Source organism: Argentina silus, assembly GCF_951799395.1.
Source record: "Argentina silus genome assembly, chromosome: X".
NCBI lineage: Eukaryota > Metazoa > Chordata > Actinopteri > Argentiniformes > Argentinidae > Argentina > Argentina silus.
Genome location: NC_139653.1, coordinates 13,139,075 through 13,161,640, shown reverse-complemented (window position 1 = coordinate 13,161,640; position 22,566 = coordinate 13,139,075). Strand labels below are relative to the sequence as shown.

At 43.5% G+C, this 22,566-nt stretch overlaps 1 protein-coding gene across 1 annotated transcript in view; it reads right to left on the bottom strand.

Moving 5' to 3' along the window:
• dst (dystonin) overlaps positions 1–22,566 on the bottom strand; it is a gene marked incomplete at its 5' end in the record, with an annotated part of 123,027 nt that overhangs the window by 32,558 nt on the left and 67,903 nt on the right. The window contains 21 exons of the mRNA XM_083694576.1: positions 3,195–4,663; positions 4,898–5,396; positions 5,762–5,961; positions 6,239–6,368; positions 6,535–6,770; positions 7,071–7,121; positions 8,862–8,988; positions 14,292–14,448; positions 14,616–14,782; positions 14,915–15,232; positions 15,442–15,650; positions 16,052–16,175; positions 17,030–17,206; positions 17,614–18,162; positions 18,394–18,678; positions 18,842–19,075; positions 19,199–19,351; positions 20,007–20,240; positions 20,451–20,600; positions 21,251–21,400; positions 21,542–22,333. Of these exons, the coding sequence (XP_083550702.1) occupies positions 3,195–4,663; positions 4,898–5,396; positions 5,762–5,961; positions 6,239–6,368; positions 6,535–6,770; positions 7,071–7,121; positions 8,862–8,988; positions 14,292–14,448; positions 14,616–14,782; positions 14,915–15,232; positions 15,442–15,650; positions 16,052–16,175; positions 17,030–17,206; positions 17,614–18,162; positions 18,394–18,678; positions 18,842–19,075; positions 19,199–19,351; positions 20,007–20,240; positions 20,451–20,600; positions 21,251–21,400; positions 21,542–22,333 (6,411 nt within the window). The remainder of the gene's footprint in view (positions 1–3,194; positions 4,664–4,897; positions 5,397–5,761; positions 5,962–6,238; positions 6,369–6,534; positions 6,771–7,070; positions 7,122–8,861; positions 8,989–14,291; positions 14,449–14,615; positions 14,783–14,914; positions 15,233–15,441; positions 15,651–16,051; positions 16,176–17,029; positions 17,207–17,613; positions 18,163–18,393; positions 18,679–18,841; positions 19,076–19,198; positions 19,352–20,006; positions 20,241–20,450; positions 20,601–21,250; positions 21,401–21,541; positions 22,334–22,566) is intronic.

Here is a 22,566-nt window from a genome sequence, read left to right as displayed (position 1 = left end):
CAATATATTTAATCAAATATTTTGTGTGATTTAAAAACATGTTTAATTTAAGGAAACCATGTATGGAACTACAAACAAACAAATGGCTATTCCAATCAACACAGGGCAAACACTCTGTTATGGAAAATACATTGATAGAACTATTTTCAGGTTATACACTTTCACTCCCTAAACAATGCCTTACATATCTCCCTCATACCATATTGAGCATTAGGAACATATAACATTGCCTGTGAATAATGTTTTTCACACAGGCTATTCAGTCCAAAGGTTAAAGAAAGGCTACATTTCTTTGTGACATTATCTGCAGGAAAACCCCTTTCAATAGAACTACTCATCAGTCACTCACACTAACAATGGCTTGAAATTAAATGAAACCATTATAAAGGGTTGAACAAAGATGTCAATGAAGGAAATTCAAACGCTTTTCTTGATTGTGTGTAAGTGCACTCTTTTTTTTAGAGCAGCTTAAACACTAAAATGGTCTTAAGTGCATCAGAACAAATGCACAATGGAACTATACATGAACATCACCATGAAAAGTGATCTCCATCATAGCAAAACAATGTGTAAAACCAACTCAGATCTTCTGGGACATGGAGTTTCATGTTTCACCTTGGGGAGAGTGTATCATAACCAGGGCAATGAGTAAGCTACACTATGTGGTCTTCTTCCCCACGGCACTTTTCCCCTCATCACCTTCAGTGAGAGAAATAGCTATGATTCAGGGGCGAGAAATTCCTTTTAGGTTCACAAGAGACACTGATGTAATGTCTGTATGGAAAAGAAAAGACGCCCACACCTCCCAACTCCCAATCCCAATCAGGTTTTGTTACTGACTTCACATTATTATGAAGGAATACATACACCAGAGCAGCTCCCCAGCAAACCCTCCAGAGCTGTTGCCACAAAAACAATAAGAGTGAAACCATGAACTCCAAGGCTTCTACAACCCCTTACCTAAAATGGTAACAACTCATCAAAAAGCTGAACCAGTTTATTTCTCTCACAACAGAAATAAACCCCAATGAAACCCCAAAATATACCAAGTCACAGATCTACATATACACAAACGGAGCATGAAACCTCTATTTAGACTAAAAATATGTCATTCAGTTCAGCCTCTGTCTGGTCTCTGTCTACATGCTGTATGTTTCGTGGTCTTCTTACACCGTAAGAAGAAATACTTTGAGCTGGAAGTCTGAATGTGATCCATCATTCTCAGGGTACTTTTTACTTGAAGAGAATGGTGGCATGAGGGAGGACAATGGAGATTTTCCGCTAGCAGCTGAAGTTTTGGTGTGCACCCTACCCAAGCTGACTCAGGATGGGACAATGAGGGGGTGAGCACAGCCAGAATGAAACATGTCACTAAACAACAGCTGGCAGTATTCAATTCTGGGATGGCTACACATCAAACCTTCTTAAACCAGGCAACAAATTCTGAAATTTAAGTTGTGGTCAGCATGGCTGTTATATTACACTTGTATTTTGACATGACATTTATATAAAGCTGATGTTGTGATTAATCAATGTAAACAACCGTCTGGTAATAAAGAATTATCTTTAATATGAACACAATTAAATTCCTTCGGCCTATATGTGTGTGCAGTGTTGAATATGTACAGTATATTGTCTTGATATAATACATTCAGACCATGAATAAATAAGCATTTTAATATTCCAAATCCAAAAATAGGTTAATCCTCTTGCATACAGGCTTTTAGAATGCTTTATATCTCACTATAAGTCTTGATAATGGGTATCCCTGTTATATTTAATATAGGAACAACAGCATCTCTGTAAGTGAAATTAAATGTTACTGAATTATAATTGTTTGGTTCATAATTTAGTAGAAACCAAATCTTCCTATTAAAGATATATTCAATAAAATACATACAAGACATTGAAAACAAATGTAAAAAAAATCTCCTGATAATTTGTTGATCGAAAAATTGGGTTTTTAGATAAAGAGGCTGTGTTAGTTAAATTTAGCTTTTACATGGTATGGTACAGAACACTCCTTCGTTTAGTTCTTGTGGTATACCACATGCTTTTCTAAATAAAGGAATCTATTTTCTGTCCATTCTTTCAGGAGAGAGCGTAGATCCACTTGAACATGGTAATTTAATCAGAAAATAAATTCACAGGAAACAGATGACCGTCTACACAACAACCCGTAGGCTTAACACACCCTTTTTGAATTTCCGCCAAAATGAGCTTCTCAAACAGATAGGAGGAGCAGCTGCTCGGACACCAGTGAATTAGCTGGTAGAATAAATAATGAGACAAAGCCACTTTTTACACTTTCATTTCATGCTAGTGAGTGGTGTCCTGCCCACCACACTCATTCTGAAGGATAGGAGTCAGACTGGGCTACATTACCCTGGGCCACTGGAACATACAACACATCGCTGGCTCCCAGCTGGCTCCTAGGTCTTCATCCACCACAACGGCTCATGGGCCAGAGCTCTTTTGTTAGCGCCAGATGCTCAGCGACATACTGAACCAGCAATCTCCAGAGGAGCATCACACACATGGCGCAACTCACACCACTGGGGTATGCAGCTGATTATAGTATAGATCTAATCTAACTGCAAAAAGATGAACTGATGTGAACTGGTGTATGTGAAAACCAGGACGGAAGTGTACCAAAAACATATTATTTATATTTATTTATATTATATTTACAGTCAGCAAATGCATATTATGTTCTTTGCATAATGGTTGGTGGTTTTACAGTACAATAAATCATTTCAAATGTAAATATGCAGATTGTGGTAATGTTCTTATGACCTTCTTTTAGACACTCAGGATCATATTTGACTTCACTTGTAACAGGAGGCTGTCAGACACACTGTATATTGCTTATTACTGATGGTTACGTTAGGGTAGTATTCAGAGGATTATATCTCTTTGGCATGGTTATATCATCCAGTTCAGTGCTGTGGCTGGTGAAAGTGATACCTCTTGAGTACAAAAGAAAAACATGTGCAGAAATAATATGATACTATGAATGTTATTGATACATGCTGTAAGACATGCCATGGAAGGTTCATGCACTTTTTCCCCCAACATCATACTACATTACTCACTGTCTAACAAGTTAATACACCTTGGTGATTCTTTTTGCATTAATGACACTGTACAGCACATACATTTGATTTTCAAATATTTACAAAATTACATCTTACCTTGAATGCCTCCAACTGTTGGTTGATGACCTCTGTCTCCATGCCGACTGGCCCCTGGGATTCTTCCTGGTCTGCAGCTCCGCCCAGTTTGTGTGTGAACTGCTGGAGCTTGGAGTGAAGTTCATCTAGACGGGTGAGTGTACTCCCAACCTGTTCCTCTCTCCCTTTAGCTCTGTCCATTAGCTTGCCACACTGCTTACTCAGAGCATCCAGGTCTCTCTTCAGGCCCAGCAGGTCTGGGGAGGCCTCCGTCCCGAGCATCTTCTTACAGCTGTCTCCAGCATTGGTGGTGTTAGCCTTCAGTTCCTGCAGTTTAGCCACAAAGTCCTGGACACTGCCCTGCTGCTCTCTCAGAGAGGCCAAGTCACGCGCTACTGGTGTCATGCTGTCCAGCTCATCGTCCAGTTCTGCAAAGCGGGTAAACATCTCCCGAATGTTGCTCTGGAACTGCCCAATGCCCTGCAGCTTGCACTCCATGGTTGAGCAGGTCTCCCCTACCTCCTTGCTAACGGAGCCACACTCTTTCTCAAGGCTGTCGGCCTGCAGTAGAAGGTCAGTCACCCCATCTGCCTCAGGAACATCCAATACCAGGCCCTGGGCCAGGCTCTTCAGGTGCTCCACCTGGGTCTGTACCCCATCCAGGCTCTTCTGCTGGGCCTTCATGTTGGTCAGGTTCTTGTTGCTGTAGGCCTGGACTCCCAGTGACGTGTGGTCAACCAGCTGTTTCTTAGCTCCTTCCAGCTGGCCTTTAGCCTCTTTGTGAGTGTCGTTGAACTCTTTCAGTCTCTGTGAAACCTTCTCCAGTGATTCTCTCTTGTTCTGTAGCCCCTCAATGACCCTGTCCACACTCTGGCCAATGGCTGCCTTCTCCTCCCTGACAGCCTCAGTGTCAGCATTGGCCACCTCCAGGAGGCTCTCAGCAGTAGTGTTGAGTTGCTCCACCAGGCCCCTGTGCTTGTCTATATCCTTCTGAATGGCCTTGACCTGAGAGATGGAGCTCTCCACTTCCACAGGGTCCACGCTGAGCCTGACATGGCCCTCCCTGGTCTCACACTCCTGGACCCAGGAGTTGAGCTTTTCTGCATGCTCCTTGTACTTCTGGGCCCTCTGCAGCGCCACTTGAAGCTTCTCTGCCCGGTCCACAGAGCTCTTCTTCATGTCGTCCCAGTTGGAGCGGATGGCAGAGAGCTGCCCCTGCAGTGCTACCTTCTCAGCACCATCCGTGTTCTGTAGGAGGGTCTCTCCCTCCCTGATGATGGTGCTGTAGGGCTCCTCATGTTCACTAAGGGCCCTCTGGATGATGCTTTGTTCCTTCAGGCATTGTCGGAGAGTCTCCTCTTTGGCTGAGATGGCCTGGGGTTTAGACTGCTGCTGGAGCTTCTCATCCAGCCAGCCCTGAAAGTCTTTAGACGTCTGGTGGAACTGCTGGGAACTGGCGAAGGCTGAGTTCAGCTTCTGGACCCTCTTTACTAAAGACACACATTTAACAATTATTTTCAGGCCAGGTAACATTTTACATGAACTTGCTCCTACACTGTACCTGTTTAGTAATGCTATAATTACTTTGTCATTTTTTAATTGCATAGTATATGCAGTTTCATGGTTTGTGCTATAAAATGGTATATGAACTTAGTTAGTAGAGTAATAACAGAGTTATTACACAGGTATAGCGTCAATGGAGGCAAATGAAATAAAAGCCAAACCTGTTTTATCTTCCAGCTGCATGAAAGGCTTGGTGACACTCTCCAGCTGCCTGGCCAGGTCTGCTTTGAGGTAGTCCTCTGTCACAAGAGCTGAGAGCTCTGAGCATAAGGCCTCAGCCTCCTTTAGCCTCTTCCTCTCCTCCCTAAGCTGAGCAGAGATGCTGTTAGCCTCCTCCAGCTGCTTCTTAACCACGTCGGGCTGGGTGCTGTGGGCCTGCTGGCTGCTGAGCTGGGTCTCCAGGGAGGCAGTGGTCTGACTGAGGCTCCTCAGCAGCCCCTGGAACTGCCCTGTCTTCCCCACAGCTTGGCCGATGAGGCTGGCTCTCTCTTCCAGCTGCCCAGTCAGGCCCTGCCACTTCTGGATGACAGCAGCCAGCTGCTCCCTCACCATCTTCCCACTTGAGGGGTCCTGCTGGCCTGACGAGTCAAGGATGGCAGCAGCAGCCTCGTTGAGCTGCTCGTATTGCGGCTTATGTCTGTCAAACTCGTTCAGGAGGATCTAGAGTGAAGGAATTGCCCAAATTACTTTGATCCACTTTATCAAGAAAAGCTGATGGGAAATTAGGATCACATCATGCAAACTAACATAAATTAGAAATGCCTCATGAGCTTAGTTCAACTGTCTTACGCCATCAGAACCCACAATATAAGCTTGTTTTACTCCATTGTTTGTAAACAATGTAACTGTAAAACAAACACTGTATAGCTTCAAAACATTAAAAAAAAAAATCATTTTGATCTCAAGCATGCAGTCCTTGCATCCATAGCTCAGTCTATGAATTTTAAAATGGTTAGATTTCTGTAGCCTCATCCCTCATCCCTCAGTGGCAGGTGACCGCTTTGTTGTTACTCTTAATGAAGTACCTGGACTTGCTGCTTCTGAGTGTTGAGCATGTTGGGATCCATGGAGAGGGGCCCTAGGACGCTCATCATCAGCTCTTTCTCTGAGAGCCACTGGCGGAGCTGCGGCTCGGTGGTCTGGAACACATCCAGGTTCCTGTTGGACTGCTCCAGGTGCTGCTTCCTGTCCTCTACAGAGCCGCTGATATCTGCCCAGGCAGCATCTGAGCAGGGGGTTAGAACAAACACACCTCTCTACATCAATCTGCACAAAACACTCCCAACCGTTGCATTTGACCTTATTAGTGCCCCACTGATTAGAGCATAGTTTAGGAGTATGCCAAGTGTGTAGGTGTGGGGGAGAGACCTGGTATCCTGGCAAAACACTGAACCTCATTCTCCTGGACAGGAAGGAGTGGATGAGTGGACTGACACCAGGGAAATTTCTCTGGTATAAAGCGGCAGATACTAAACATCTGGAGACAGACAAATGATGCATACCTATCTGTGCCAGCATCTGCTTCCATTTTGCTGCTTCAGGAGAGTCAGGGTGTTTCTCAATCAGGTAGAGGAGCTTCTCTCTCAGCTTCTGGAGCTGCTCTTGCTTTTGTTTCATGTCCTCCTCAAAGGCCTGAAAGATATAGAGATAACACTAGTCTCACATCATAGTACACAAGTTTAATGTAGTATTGGCTTTTAATGTAGTATTTTGCTCTGAGGTTTTTCCTAGTTTACAGGTTTTTAACTGGATGAATAAATCATAAAATTGTCTGTGCATTGCCTGTGTTTAAATGTACCTTCTGTTGCTCCAACTGTGTTTTCATTGAGTCTTTCTCTGTTGTTGCAGAGTTCCAGGATGCTGCCGTCTTCTTCATGTCTTTCAGCCACTTGATCATGGCATCAGTCTCCTTCTGGGCCTCTGTCACCTCCTGAACCAGACCACTAAGCTCTGCAGCCCGACTCTTCAGCAGCTCCCCTAGGCTCTCATAACCCTCGTTGATGTATGACATGTTTTGCTGAACCACCATCAGCTCTGTGGATGGTTAGAGACCAGACAGATTCCCTTCAACATCATTTACTTGAAAACACAGTACTGCCATCATACAAGAAATGACAGTACCTCAATAAGGATACATACATTATTCTTTTCAGCTTTGTGGTGAATTTCTAAACTTATTTTGGTTCAAGATAAAGGCTAGTATGTTTCAACAAGCCATTAGATTTACAGCTGTGTGATGGAAGTTGTTATGATAATGTTGTTATGATAATGCATAGGCCTGGTACAATGTGTTTATACATTCTCACCATAGCATACTTGTAAAAAAAATATTACCTTTATTGGTTAGATAGGCATGGTTCCCTGGGCCTCCACCATTAGTAACAGCTGATTGTAAATGATACAAAAAACAAAAGATAATGCTTATTTCTTAAAAACAGCTACTGTTAGAAGCAAACTATACTGGGATAGATTCATACAAGGAAATGCTGATTGTATGATCACTGCTGGTTAGTAGTTACTGTACATTCCAGGGCTCCAGACTAACTTTCTACATTAGTGGCACTGGCACTTTTTGTGTTAAGGGCACCAGCACGTAATTTGGTCGCACCCAAAAATATGCCAGTGGTTGCAGCTCTGACCTTTTGTTATTTTGTTTTATATATATATATATATATAATGTATATATATATGTATATATGCTATGCTATATTTGCTATTTAGTCACAGCACATGCAAATAACTGCTTAACACCATCTGCCCCCTTAACCACAGTTCTTTCAAGCCAGTCCTTGCACTGTGCCCAGAGACCAGAAAATGCCTTCTTAGTGGCAGCATAGACTCCTACAATGAAAAATAACATCATGTTTGTTTGCCTATCCCAATAAATCATATCTAGATAGATAATAAAGTATAAAATGCTGCATATCTTATTTTTGCTTAGCCAATTATATAAATATACTTTGATATACACACCTTCAACGTGGCCTATCAGGATGTTGGTGGGTCTTCCCTTGCGAATGATAATACGCGCATAAACAATCTCACATTATTTCGTTGATATATCGGTGTCACCATCTATCATGAAAGACAGGTAAGGAGACGCAGCAATTTGCGCACCGGTCTTCTTTTTCAGGGTGTCCGCTATCGCTCCAATGAACTGGGCACAGCTGTTGTTGCTATATGTTGGGTTTACAGACAATCCATTTAGCTTTTTAAGTAGTATTTGCAATTTGAATTTGGTGAAAGGCAGTTCTTCCTTGGCGATGTTGTATGCCATGTTAAATTGTATAAGTCTGTTTCTTGCCGTTGAAACAACGCATGGAGGGTGGCAGCTCTGCTGTCCATACCGTCATTCATATCTGTCCATTGCGTGTGCCTTTTGCTGTTATTATGAACTTTGAGGGTCTCATGCTTGAATGTAGCTGCAGCTGTAAATGGTGTGTTGCTGCAACAGTTGGACCACATTGTTTACAATAAACACAGTACATGTGCTTCATGTCTTTATCATACTAGCCAGGTGTATTCTTTAAGCCATTCGGGGCGAAACGGTATACAGTAGAGTTTTTTTCTTTTTAGCTGCAGCTGGCTTTGGCTGTTCTACCTCTGGCTCGGAATCTGTTGCTGTTATTTAGGGCTCGGGAGGCACAGGCACCATAGGCCCAACGTTGGTAGATCGAAAAATGAGTTTATCGTATTGTTTATTTTCCAACGCTTGCTATGCTAGCTTCCATTGCGCGCGAAATTTTTTATTATTGTTACAAGGGGGGGGGGGGGGGGACTCGCTCGCTCGCTCTCTCTCTCTCTCACACACACACACACACACACACACACCAGAGACAGAGAAACAAATGCCGCTGATATAGTACATAGAGGATGATAAAATAATGCATACAAAATTAGCCTACTGTTTGACCGACTCATATTTTGGGGATACAAAAAAACAAAACATAATGCCAGCTAGATTCCAGTCGCACTGGTGCGACCAAAAAAAATCTTTAGTTGCACTGGACCAAATTGGTCGCTTGATTGCTCTCTGGAGCCCTGCATTCATATCTGTACTAAGAAATATCATGCATGAACTGCTGTAAAAGAGCCAAACATTCAAGTGAAAGTGTATAAGCGTACCTGGCTTGTGTGACGTCTTGGTCTTGGCAGGAGATGTGAGAACACTGATGAGGCTACATAAAGCAGATCCATTGCTATTTATACCTTGAACGGCTGAGGCTTTGGATATCCATTCCTCCAATAAGCCCTAAGGAGAGATTAATCAGTTCAATTAAATAGTTTACACAATAATGACAAGAATATTGCAGCAACTGTCATGCCTTAAATGAAAGAAGACTGAATGATTATGTCTGAGTGTTATTGTGAGAAACAGCCCCAGAAATATTTGGAGTGCCATACCAGACAAAATCTTCCTCTCAGGAAATCCTTTCTGTTACAACTCCTCATGAATTTAATTTCAAACTGTTATTTTCCTGGTCGCACATGCACATTATTCAAAATGCAAATGTGTTGTTATTTACCAAGAGATGCATAGATAGATAGATAGATAGATAGATAGATAGATAGATAGATAGATAGATAGATACTTTATTGATCCCCAATGGAAAATGAAGGCGTTACAGCAGCTCACATCACAAACAACAATAAAATAAAGTGACAATAGAAAATAGAATAAAAATAAAATAGACATCTGAAACATTATGTACAGTAAGAACAGTCCAGTATGATTTAACATCCCCCAGCCTGACTCTGATCACCCCGATCGAGCCCGCCGGAGAAGTTGTACAGTCTTATTGTGGCAGGCAGAAAAGATCTCCTATAGTGCTCCTTAGTGCAACGTGGTTGTAATAATCTATTGCTAAAGGAGCTTCTTTGCTCTGCCACAGTGACATGTAGGGAATGGGAGTGATTGTCGATGATGGCCAGAGTTTGGTCCTCATCCTCCTATTGGCCACCTCCTCCACAGTGTCCAGAGTGACACCGAGGACAGAACTAGCTTTCCTAATAAGCTTGTTCAGCCTCTTGTTGTCACCTTCCTTGATGCTGCCCCCCCAGCATACCACCTTGTACAGCACTGCACTGGCCACCACTGACTGGTAGAACATGTTCAGCAGAGTCCTGCACACACTAAAGGACCTGAGCCTCCTCAGGAAATAAAGCCGGCTCTGGCCCCTCTTGTACAGGACATCTGTGTTACCAGTCCAGTCCAGTTTATTGTCCAGGTGCACCCCCAGGTACTTTGCTTGTGCTTTGGACCTCCTTCACGTCCTCTCCCTGGATAGAAACAGGAGAGAGGGGGACCCTAGTCCTCCTAAAGTCGACCACCATCTCCTTTGTCTTCCTGATGTTGAGTAGCAAGTAGTTCTGCTCACACCACTCAACAAAACTGTCCACCAGTCCTCTGTACCCCTGACTCCTGGCCTCCACTGATACATCCCACAATAGCAGAATCGTCCAAGAACTTCTGCAGATGGCTAATATCTGTGTTGTGCCTGAAGTATAGAGGGTGAAAAGGAAGGGAGCCTAAACTGTCCCCTGAGGGGCGCCAGTGCTGCTCACCACCCATTCCAACACACATCCCTGCAGCCATACAAACTGTGGCCTGTTGGTCAAATAGTTCGTAATCCATGAAACAATGGGGGAGTCCACCTGCATCCTCAGCAGCTTATGCGCAAGTAGTAAGGGCTGTATGGTGTTAAATGCACTGGAGAAGTCAAAGAACATGACCCTTACAGTGCTGCCAGCCTTATCTAAATGGGAGTGAGCTCTGTAGCAGGTAGATGATGGCATCATCCACACCAATGTCTGCCTGGTAGGCAAACTGCAGGGGGTCCCAGGATGTCTTCACCAGGGGCCTCATGTGTGCTAGCACCAGTCTTTCCATGGTCTTCATGATGTGGGATGTCAAGGCTACCGGTCTATAGTCATTCAGAACATTGGGGTTCCTTTTCTTTGGTACCGGTACCAGGCAAGATGTTTTCCACATTGATGGGACCTTCCAGACTGAGGCTCTCTCTTTACCTGAGTCGTACTGATGAAGACACTGGAGCGAAGGGTAGTGGGTGGGTCGTTGGCTGTGGCAGTGATGTTGGGGGGCAGAATAATAGAGGGCTCTGAAGAGTTGTGAAGTGAGGAAATGGTGGGGCTGGAGAAGGAGGGAAGTTGTGAATGGAGTCAGAGGGGCTGGAGAGGGAGAGGGAAGGGAGAGGGTACTGGATGGGACAAAGGGGTAGGTGAGAGGTGTGAATGGGTCCAACAGGGCAGGGGGAGGGGGGAGGGGGGCTGGTCCGGTTGCTGAGCAGGGCTGGAGGAGCTGGGGGGAGGAGAAGGAGGATGGAGTGGAAAGTCATTGGTGGAGCAAGGGGGAGGGAGACAATGAGCCCCCGAGTCAAACCTGTAGAAGAACTGGTTCAATCTCCAGCCACTTGTGGGTTGTTAACCTGTTTGTAGCCGGTGACCTTCCTCACGCTGCTCCACACCTCTCTAGTGTTGCTGTCCTGCAGGCTGTCCTCCATCAGGGTGACATGGTTAAAATCCCTGGAGATTGCAATGAATACACCGAGGTGCTGTAGTCATAGTCGGTCTGTAGTCTTGCGATAACAGCGTCAGTCTCGCATGCTGCCTCCGCATCGGCAGAGGGGTGTATATACAGTGGGGGAAATAATTATTTGATCCCCTGCTGATTTTGTTAGTTTGCCCGATTACAAAGAAATGAGCGGTCTATAATTTTTATGGTACTTTTATTTTAACAAATAGAGACAGAATATCAACAAAGAAGTCCAGAAAAAACACATTGTATAAAGTTATAAATTAATTTGCATTTGATCGAAGGAAATAAGTATTTGATCCCCTACAAACCAGCAAGAATTGTGGCTCATACAGACCGGTTATATGTCCATGAGGCACACAAATTAGTCCTGTCACTTTAAGAAAGTACTCCTAATCTCTGCTTGTTATGGGTATAAAAGACACCTGTCAATAGAATCAAACTCTTCCATTCCAACCTCTCCACCACCATGGGCAAGACCAAAGAACATTCAAAGGACATCAGGGTAAGAGTTGTAGACCTGCACAAAGCTGGAATGGGCTACAAGACCATCAGCAAGAAGCTTGGTGAGAAGGAGACAACTGTTGGTGCAATTATTAGAAAATGGAAGAAATACAAAATAACCATCAATCGCCCTCGGCCTGGAGCTCCATGCAAGATCTCGCCTCGTGGGGTAAGGATGATCATGAGAAGGGTGAGGGATCAGCCCAGAACTACACGGGTGGAGCTTGGTAATGATCTCAAGGCAGCTGGGACCACAGTCACCAAGAAAACCATTGGTAACACACTACACCGTAACGGATTGAAATCCTGCAGTGCCCGCAAGGTCCCCCTGTTCAAGAAGGCACATGTACAGGCCCATCTGAAGTTTGCCAATGAACACTTAAATGATTCAGAGAAGGCTTGGGAGAAGGTGATGTGGTCAGATGAGACCAAAATTGAACTCTTTGGCATAAATTCGACTCTTCGTGTTTGGAGGGAGAGAAATGCTGAATGCTACAATCCCAAGAACACCATCCCCACCGTCAAACACGGAGGTGGAAACATTATGCTTTGGGGTTGTTTCTCTGCTAAGGGTACAGGACGACTTCACTGCATTGAGGGGCCAATGGACGGGGCCATGTACCGTAAGATCTTGGACGAGAACCTCCTTCCCTCAGCCAGAGCACTGTGGGGTTGAGGATGGGTCGTGGATGGGTCTTCCAGCATGACAATGACCCAAAACATACGGCCAAGGCAACAAAGGAGTGGCTCAAGAAGAAGCACACTAAGGTCATGGAGTGGCCTAGCTAGTCTCCAGAACTTAATCCTATCGAAAATTTGTGGAGGGAGCTGAAGCTTCGAGTTGCCAAGCAAAAGCCTTGAAACCTTCAGGAGGATCTGTAAAGAGGAGTGGACCAAAATCCCTCCTGAGATGTGTGCAAACCTGGTGACCAACTACAAGAAACGTCTGACTTCTGTGCTTGCCATCAAGGGTTTCTCCACCAAGTACTAAGTCATGTTTTGCTTGGGGATCAAATACTTATTTCCTTCGATCAAATGCAAATTAATTTATAACTTTATATAATATGTTTTTCTGGACTTTTTTTTTTATATTCTGTGTCTATTTGTTAAAATAAAAGTACCATAAAAATTATAGACCACTCATTTCTTTGTAATCTGGCAAACTATCAAAATCAGCAGGGGATCAAATAATTATTTCCCCCACTGTATATCTCGTAAGTTAGATGCTAACTGCATTTCGGAGGGGAGGTGTGAACTGCATTTCGTTGTCTCTGTACTTGTACTCTGCACAATGACAATAAAGTTGAATCTAATCTAATCTAATCTAATATGCGACCACAACAATAACATGAGAGAACTCACGTGGCAAAGTCCTACGGCCAAAAGTTCAATGTCCAGGCTACAGACACTTTCCTTCACGTGAATATGACCAGGATTGCACCATCTGTTGTTGACAAATACAGCAACTCCTCCGCCTCGCTTTTTGCTGCACTGACGGTGAATCCTGTCCACCCGCACTGTCTGAAAGCCTTCAATGGTGGTGTTTGTGTCGGAAATAACCTCCTGCAGCCATGTCTCCATAAAAAACACATAAGACTGCATTCACGGTATTCCCTCTATCCTCTCGCCAGTGCCGTAAGCTCCTCCATCTTATTTCCCAGAGATCTCACGTTGCCCATGATGATAGAAGGAAGACACGGTTTATATCTCCTTTTCTTCATCCGTCGCTTTAACCCCGCTCTGCTCCCCCGATGCCATCTCCTTATTTCCTGTGGTACAGTGGGCCGCTCACAAACCATTGCCGGCTGAGCCAACGCGATCAGCTGTTCTCGTAAGTAAACAATAGCAGACTCGCCTCACGCAAATCCACCAGGAATAAAATAGTCCCCATGAGTAGTAAGACGGTGAAAAAGTAAATAAAACGTTTAGTGTCCATGGTTATTTGGTTAATTTTCTATGTCAATTTTAACATACAGTATAAAAACTACTATAAACTACTACAAATAGACAAATAAACTACAAAAACAGAGACAGAGCTGCTGAAGCAGGCAGCCAGCTCGACTGTTTTTTTGTTCATCTTTGATGTTTGACCTATTTAATTATGGTGTGTGACTCTCTTGTCCTTCATCATTTCAGTGATATGTTTATCTCCATTTGGGAGTATTTCTTGCAGGGAGTAATTTAGTGTTTCACTCCCTGACTAGTCCTATTTAAAACACCTACAATTCATTTCTCCTTAGTTTGGCATGGGATTGGAAAACAACAGGGAGGTTAGGGAGGACAGCAGTGATACATTGCACCACACTACTCGCATTTAGAGCCAATTATGGGACAAATGATACAGAGTGAAATACAAATAATTTCAGAAATGAGAACAATGCCAACTGGCAAGGCCCCTTTACTTTTTAAATATACTGTATCTTAAGTTGCCTTTCTGTTCAGTTGCATTTCTGACACCTAATTTCCCTAATGAGGTACCAGTTAGTCTGATAACTCACATTGACTCTCTGCAGGTCCTTCCCCAGACTCTGTTCACTGCTGGATGGCTGAACCACGGGCACCTTCTCTGTAGTCTCCTCCAGCCACTTCCTAAGCGCTCCGGCTGCAGACCTGAACTGTCCCAGCTGGTCCTGGCAGGAAGACACCTCCTCCTCTCTGTTGGACAACATAATCACAGTCACAGAGAGCAAATGGGAATACCATACATAACATGATTATCAACTGAGAGGGGAAAATAACTAACTTCTCCAGAGTAAAATCAGAACAGGTAATCATAATGTAACACCTTAGGTATTTTCTCGACCTTCTTATTGTTCACTTACTTCTCTCTAACAGTGTCTTTGAAGGTATTGAAAGTGTTGCAGATTTTGTCCATCTTTCCCTGAATCTGGACTTTGCTTCCCTCTGGATCCATATTAGACAGTTCCTTTGACAGCTTCTGTAGCGTCTCCACGTCTTTTGCATGCTCAGCCAACTCAGCATTAGTGTCCTACAGCCACATCATGAAATGTAATTGTAAGGATATTTTATCAATTAGTGCTCTGTGAACACTCACGTTATTACATTTTACAAAATGTGCCCCACTTAATGGTAAATAAGATGTTTGATGACTCTGAGCTACCTGCATGAGCTGAGAGAGCTCATTGACGTTTTTCCCAGGCCCGTCTGTCTCAGAGAGGGCCTGTGAGCGCTTCAGCACAAACTGCTGCACCTTCTCTGAGGTCTTCTCAAACTGCCCCACCGTGTCCTTCAGCTGCTCCAGCTGGGTCACTTTCTGCTTGTGCTTGTCACAGGTGTCAGAGAAGCGCTGCGACAGTGCATCCATTTTGGACTGCAGCAGGGCAGCCGCAGAGGGATCAGCTGTCTCGACAAACTTCTTTACCTTGGCTTTCATGGCCGAGATGCTGCTTTGACGACTCGATATATCCTGCTCAAGAGCCTTGAACAAACACAAAATGACAGATGATAGACATTTATTTTAAAGCCTTTTAAATGTATAATATAATGTTGAAACACGACATACAACAGAGGTTTCTTCATATGTAAAGGATAATGCAGACACAAGCAAACTCCCAAATCAACTGTTGGGCAAAATGACAAGTTAAAATAAGGTGGTGTTCATTTAAAAAATCACTATTTCACACATACTGCCTCTTTGCTGAGCACATCCCCAATGGCTGCAGATTCCAGAGGTACATGTCCTTTCTCCTTCACACTCTTCTCCACTCCCTCCATCCAGCCCATCATCTCGTCCAGCCCATCTTGAACACTCAGGGAGCGGGTCAGAGTGATCTGCAGCTTCTCATTCCGGTCACTCACAGATTTAGACAGGTTGTCATATCTCTCTGCAATGTCATCTACAGGGAAGGAAACAAGGCATGTTTTTTAAAGGAATGCTAGAGCTATGGTTCACACAACAATAGTGAAATATGAGCATTTTAAACATCTGAAACCAGGGGTTTTCAGTTGTTCCAGTAAGACCTTTCAGTTAAGGTCATGGGTATAGAAAAGATTACTGAAACATACATCAATGGCACATACAAAAATATTTGAGAATCAGCCAAAAACAATATGATTTCAATATGATAAGGCAAACAGTATTAACATTCCAATAACACTATGTCACTCTTGCATTCCTTAACCACTATTTCACTGTCAATAAAGGTAACCGTGGCAATATTCTGTCAAACACATCATTATAGACATATTTATAGACGCAGCATCAAATTGATCATCCATACTTTGATCATTTCCTCACCTACTGTCTCCTGGATCTCATCCTGATTGGTCAACAGATCACCCTCGGCTGTGATCAGAGAGTCAGCTGTTTTGCGTAGTGTCTCCAAGGCGTTTTGACGTCCAGTGGTCTGACCTTGTAGAGACTAAGGATGAGCAAGGAAGACAAAGGATTCAAAACATTATTATCAACAAGAGTTACAGACAAACCACAATCCAACTCCAAATATATTCTCATAACTATATTTCAGTAATAATGTTGTGAACTGTGATAGTGTTGTGAAGGCAAACGTATATAAGCAGCTAGAAGGATAATTGTTTATTCATTCAACTGCTATCTTAGTCAAGTACTGAACCCATCTACAACATGCTCCATTGATGCAACACAGTACATACACTGTTTTGCACTCAGGGGAAAAGTCAGCATTTTTCTGACATGATTTGTAACCAAAATCAAGAGACAGTGTTTCAGGCGCCTCTTATCTCTGCATATCTCTATACACTGAGTCACTGCTACTCCATAGAGAGATGTTAGGGAACATTACTCTCTCTCTCTCTCTCTCTCTCTCTCTCTCTTTCTCTCTCTCTCTCTCTCTCTCTCTCTCTGTCTAGCTAAACTCATTCTGGCAGTATAGCAAGGAAATAATCTATTTACGGATAATAGGCATACTCTTCACCTCCGTCAGTCCAGTTGTTAGGGTACCAGAGCTAAGCTATTCATGTCTTGGACCACTGTAAGTTTGAAATTGAACCTATAAATAGCTGTGTTGTTTTAAAGTGAGTGGAAACACTCTATATGGAGAGGCAGGTCTGCAGTGTAATGACCTTCAAAACCATTCAGTGCACAGAGCAGTGAGTAACTTCTGAACAAAGTTCTGTAAACAACTATTCATCCACTTGACCTGCCTGCACTTCTGAGTCTGTTGAATCAGTGATTCGTGTTGTGGTTTGTGTTGATAAATGTTGGGCTGATTTAGTGAGTGTCTGTAGTGTTTCATGCCTTGGTCTCCTCCAGCTGTTTCTGTAGTGTTTGTGGGTCAGCAGCGATGGCCTCAGACTGTTGCCTTCGTGCCTCCTCCTCTGATTTGTTGAGCCACTTTTGGAGACCATCGGTGGAGTCTTCATACTTCTTGTACTTGTCCACCACATCTTTGAGGTTGTTGCCAAGCTGGTTGCACTGAAATAAATATATTGTGATGTTGATTTATTTGATAGAACTATAACTATTTAAATGCACAAACAAACCTGGTGTTTTCCCAGGGGTCAACATAACATCATTAGCTGATCAACAACACTGAATGATGGTCTATTGTATAATGTATACTCTATAATGAAGGAACATATAACTTGTCTTTGAAATTAACATCTACTCAAAGTCAGTATTTACCTTACAATACTAGTCAACCAATGTGACCAATGCTCTTTGATACAGTATAAGGGCTGACTTTGTTTTAAATTTCAAAACAGAAATGCTCCCACCATATGGTGAGAATGGGGTATTACACCCACTCAGTCTAAGACATAGTCTTGTATCTTATTCAATGTGTGTCTTGACTCTCTACTATTAGAATTAGATCATCATACCTGAGAATGCAGTGCTTTGTAGCGGGTTGCTGCTGAGTCCAGCTTTTCCTTCACAGCAGCACAGGTTCCAGAGGTATCCACCACCAGCTGTACGTCTTTACCCCCTGGGTCTGTCCTTCCGCAGGCTTTAGCTACGTCGAGCACCTTCTGCCCTGAGATGGTGATGAAGCGCAGGTCCCCCTTGTGGGAGATGACGTCCTCTGAGAAGCTCTTCTGTTGCTGCAGTTTCTCACTGAGGACATTCAGAAGGCCTGTAGGGGTACCCAGCTCCTCCACCTCCTCCTCTGCCTGCTGCAGCCAGCCCTCAAACTCCTCACAGTCCCCCTGAAACTTCTTGAGCTCCTCCTGGACACACTGCACCTGCTTCATCTGCTTCTCGGCTTGGGTGAGGGAGGCCTCATAGCGGCCCTTCAGCTCTTGGATGTCGTTCTGCAGCTTGTCCTTCTCCCCGGGGGACAGCACCTGGGCCTGCTTGTCCAGCAGAGCCTGGGCCGACTGGGTGGCTATGATCAGGTCCTGCTGTTGGGACAGGATCTCCTGGTGACGGGCCTGCAGGGAGAGAGAAAGAGAGAGAGAGAGAGAGAGAGAGAGAAGCCTGTGAGTCGATTGGATTATATTTAAAGAAGAAGCCAATGCAGTTGAAGTAAAAACAAGCAAATTAGTTCAGCAATAAAGAGAACAGGCCTGTAAAATGTATATAAATGTAGCATATCCAACACGTAATAATATAGTTTTGCTATAATGCTTCTGTGAATCAAACATATCCACCAAATAATTCACCTTGACCCTGTCATATTGCTTGTCTAGGTCCACATCTGAGGAGCCCTTCCCTTTGGCCTGCCTCTCAGGGTCATTATCTGTGGTTTGTAGAGCATTTCCATTGGGGTCATTATCTTCTCCCATGATGCCCTTGGCTGAGGTTTCTGACGTTTGGTTGCCATTCTTCTTGCCCATGTGGTCTGTTTGGTCGCTCCCAGTCTCTTTCTCATTCCCTATGTTGGATATCCAGTCCAGGAGATCCCCAATCTTGTTCTTGCTTTCCTCAAGCTGCTCAACAGCAGCCACCTGAATGAATGGGATGAAGTAAATTTATTTCCACTTTCCATTTTTTTTTTTTTTTCCTCTAAACAAAAATAGAAGAAGATAATTAATTCTCATATTTTTCAGATCTGCACAGAGCAGTCATAATAAGTGTCGATAATATGAATGCTAATGTAACATGTCCAACCTTTTCTGTCTCCTGTTTGATGGCATTAGTCACAACCTTGTCCAAGTCTTTGCTGGACTCCTCAGCCCGTTGGTTGATGAGCTTGGCCTTGCTCTTGGCCTCCACTAGCTTGCTCTCAATGGCACTGATTTGTTCTGGCGTCAGCTTGCTCCGGTTTTCGTCCAAGAATTTCTTGGTGCTGATGATGACTTCATTCAAGGCACTGGCATTGGTCTGAACATCTTTCTGCAAGGCCTGGAGATTAAACAGAGACAAACAAATTAGGTTGATAAAATGCTACCTAAACAGGGTAGGGAAATGACATCATAACAAGAGTGTACTGACATGTATCATAACAAGAGTGTATTTGCACAGTACCTGATTCTCTTGCTGACACTGCTGCAGGTCTCCCACACTCTTTGCAATATTGGCCTGTTGCTGATGACCGATCAACCGGTTCTCTGTCTGGGTCAAGTTGTCACACACCTCCTGCAGCTTATCTGAGAACTCCTTCTGTTTCTCCACCACAGACTAGACAAACCAGAGTGCAGTGTTAAGACCCAACCAAGTCGCAGCATACAGTCCACAACACTCATTAGACACTCAACGTCCTATCTAGAACCATTGTCTGAGTATGCTGTAAACATGCTAGCCATTCAAAAGGCTATCTTTATGACATGGTGAAGAGGACTGGCAGAGAGCTTAGAGTGTGTTAGTGCTGAAGTTTGCGAGGGAAAGCATTCCCACACTGAAGATGCATTTTGTCCTCTGGAGTTAAGAGTTCAAAGGTGTCTTGGAGCCTGTGAAATGTGAACACGACCAGAAGAACAGTTAGCGTTTGGCAGTGTTCAAGCAAGTCTTTTTTCAAGTGATGTTAGAAGTAACATGCAGTACAACAGTATAACATCTGAGGAAGACAAATTCAAAACACACATTTATTTATTTTGACTACATTAATTCTGAATAGATGATTATGTTATATCTATTTGAAAATACCGAGCATACAGCATGTGCAACAAGTTTAAGAATTAGTTTCAATCCATTAAATATGCTTAATGCATACCTCACACACATGCTCACTTCATCGCTCAATACATTTCCATGGTTTTCTCAAGTGGCTAAAATCAACAATCTCTATGGTGTTATTGTATGGACTGTGTCCAACCCCAGTCATTTGGGTCCAGACCTTCTGCTGACTCTCATCCTCTCTGATCTTCAGGTGTCGCTCCAGGGCATGTCCCTGGCTGGACAACCTCTCCAGCTGTTCCTTAAATGCCCTCTGAGTGGCACTCAGGGACTTGAGCAGATGCCTGCTCTGAGCTGGGCTCAGGAACTGGGCATGGTCAGAGATGAAGTACTGGATGTCAAATGATGTCTCCTCCAGCTGCTTCTGGATACCTTTCAGGGTTTTCTCCATGTCCTACAAACACAGAGGAGGTTAAGGAACCAGACTGAACAAATTCACAGAACTGATGTGATGTTTATGCAGTCAATGTTATCCTCCAATTACCTCTCCAATGTAACACAAGTATTATTTGGAGGAAATATATGAGGGAAAAATAACTTCTGTTCAATATCTTAAAATACTGTGCTTAGCCAGACTGTATGTATGTGCATGAACATGAGTTACCCTGTTTTGCTGTATCATGAGTTTCACTGTGTCTAAGTTGTATGTGTTCATGATGTCCAGGTTGCAGACCATCTCAGAGTTGTCATTGATACAGCCTGATAGCTTATCAAGGGTAGAGAGGAGCTCCTGGTACGTTGATGCCAAACAAGCCTAAAAATGTCAAATGGTAAAGATTAATTGTATTTACTGATATTGCAGTTACACATCCAAAATCACAATTTCATCATGAAAAATTAACACTTACCTTCCCAGCATCAATTGCCTGTGTTAGAACATAAGTTTTCTCTGCAGACATTTGGCAAACATCTGCAAAAGCTGGCTGCAAATCTAGGAACGCTGAAGCCAAATCTTGGTGGATTTGTGTGGGAATGTGTTCATTAACAGATTTTAACAGCTGCCTGGCTATCTCCAGATCTGTGGTTAGAATGCCAGCCAGTGAAGAGAGATGGGATTCCAGTGACTAGAAACAGAGTGAGTTTAGTTAGAAAAGAGGAAAGTGAAATGTTAAAAGTGGGTGAATGCGTTGACGGATGCTCATACAAAGAGGGAAAACTCAGACAAAGTAATAGTGAAAGGAATAAAATGGTTTAACATGACTGAAAACATTTAAGAATAAAGCCCCTGTATTCACTCAGGTAAGCATGGTTGTGTGGATAGATAGATAGATAGATAGATAGATAGATAGATAGACAGACAGACAGACAGACAGACAGACAGACAGACAGATAGACAGATAGATAGATAGATAGATAGATAGATAGATAGATAGATACTGTAGATAGAAAATATAGATAGCAAACCTGAGATTCTTTCAGCTGACTGTGTAACTCCTCCATGTTGTCACTCAAAGAGCCGTGGGTTAGCAGCTCATTTCTGACGTCCTCTATAACATCTGCATGGTCCTGGAGTCTACCAACACACTCTAAATAACTCTGGGTGGTGAACTGTTGCTGAAAATGAATACATGAATGAGGAATAGTAAATAAAGTGTTTAACAAACTATAGAAAACACTGTTATGTGTGAGAATTGAGTAATAGTATATGTAATGTATTTAATTAAATTGAATTGAATTGAAAAATGTAGAACTTACCCATGTTGTCGACTGAGCCTTGTCTGCTTCCCCCATGCACGAGACGTTTTGTACACATGACTGTCGATCAGGCTCAGCAGAATGACAGATGTCAGGACTACTTCCCACCACACCCTCAGCTTCATCATCAGAGCCTTCCTCCTTGATGCTCTCTAAAGTGTAGCAGCGTTTGTCCTCCTGAGAACCACTCCTCAGGATACAGCTCAGTGCTCCCATCACGTCCTGAAGCACTGGGTCTTGGTTTAAGGAAACACCCTGAATAACCTGCATCAACTGAGACTGAATCTGTGCAATATCAGATGGAAGTGCTTCTCCATGAGGTTTCCTCTCCTGGGGACTCTTTGTTTGGTCTCCTGTCTCTTTCCTATGGAGAGCCTCCTGCTTCAGCAAATCCATAAGAAGGTCTGGGCTGCTACCTTCCATAAGGCCATGAGCTGCATCTCTCTCATTAGAATCCTCTCTCCCAAGGGACTGTGGAATGTTCTGGATCATGCTGATGATGTCGGTCACTGCTTGGGACTCAGCCATTTGCAAATCATCAACATCTGTCCCCTGTCCCAGTTCATGTAGACCAGACCGAACGGCACTATAGAGGACTGATTCAGGTGGCATGGCACTATCAGGTTTAGAGGAGCCTGATTTAACATGGGCCATCAGCTGTGGATTCTCAGAAGCAGTACATTCATCTGCCATATTCCCATCCTGTGTATCTGATCCCAGGCCTGGCTCTATCCCAATTAATGGATTCTCTGAGATCATCTCTGATGCAGAGGGTGTGCTTGTATCTGACGACTTTATAGACACACTTGTATCATATATGTCATTATCTGTCTGTCCTATTTCTGCTGTCATGGACACAGTGGCTGAATCAACTTGATCAGTAGTCTGTGAGATCATCTTATTTGGTGACTTGCTTTGCCTCCATGAGGACAGTTTTGTGTCAATTCCCCTTCTAGATTCACTCAGGTCTGATACAATACCCCTGGTAGATTCAACAGCAGAGGCATTAACATTTGAATCTGACA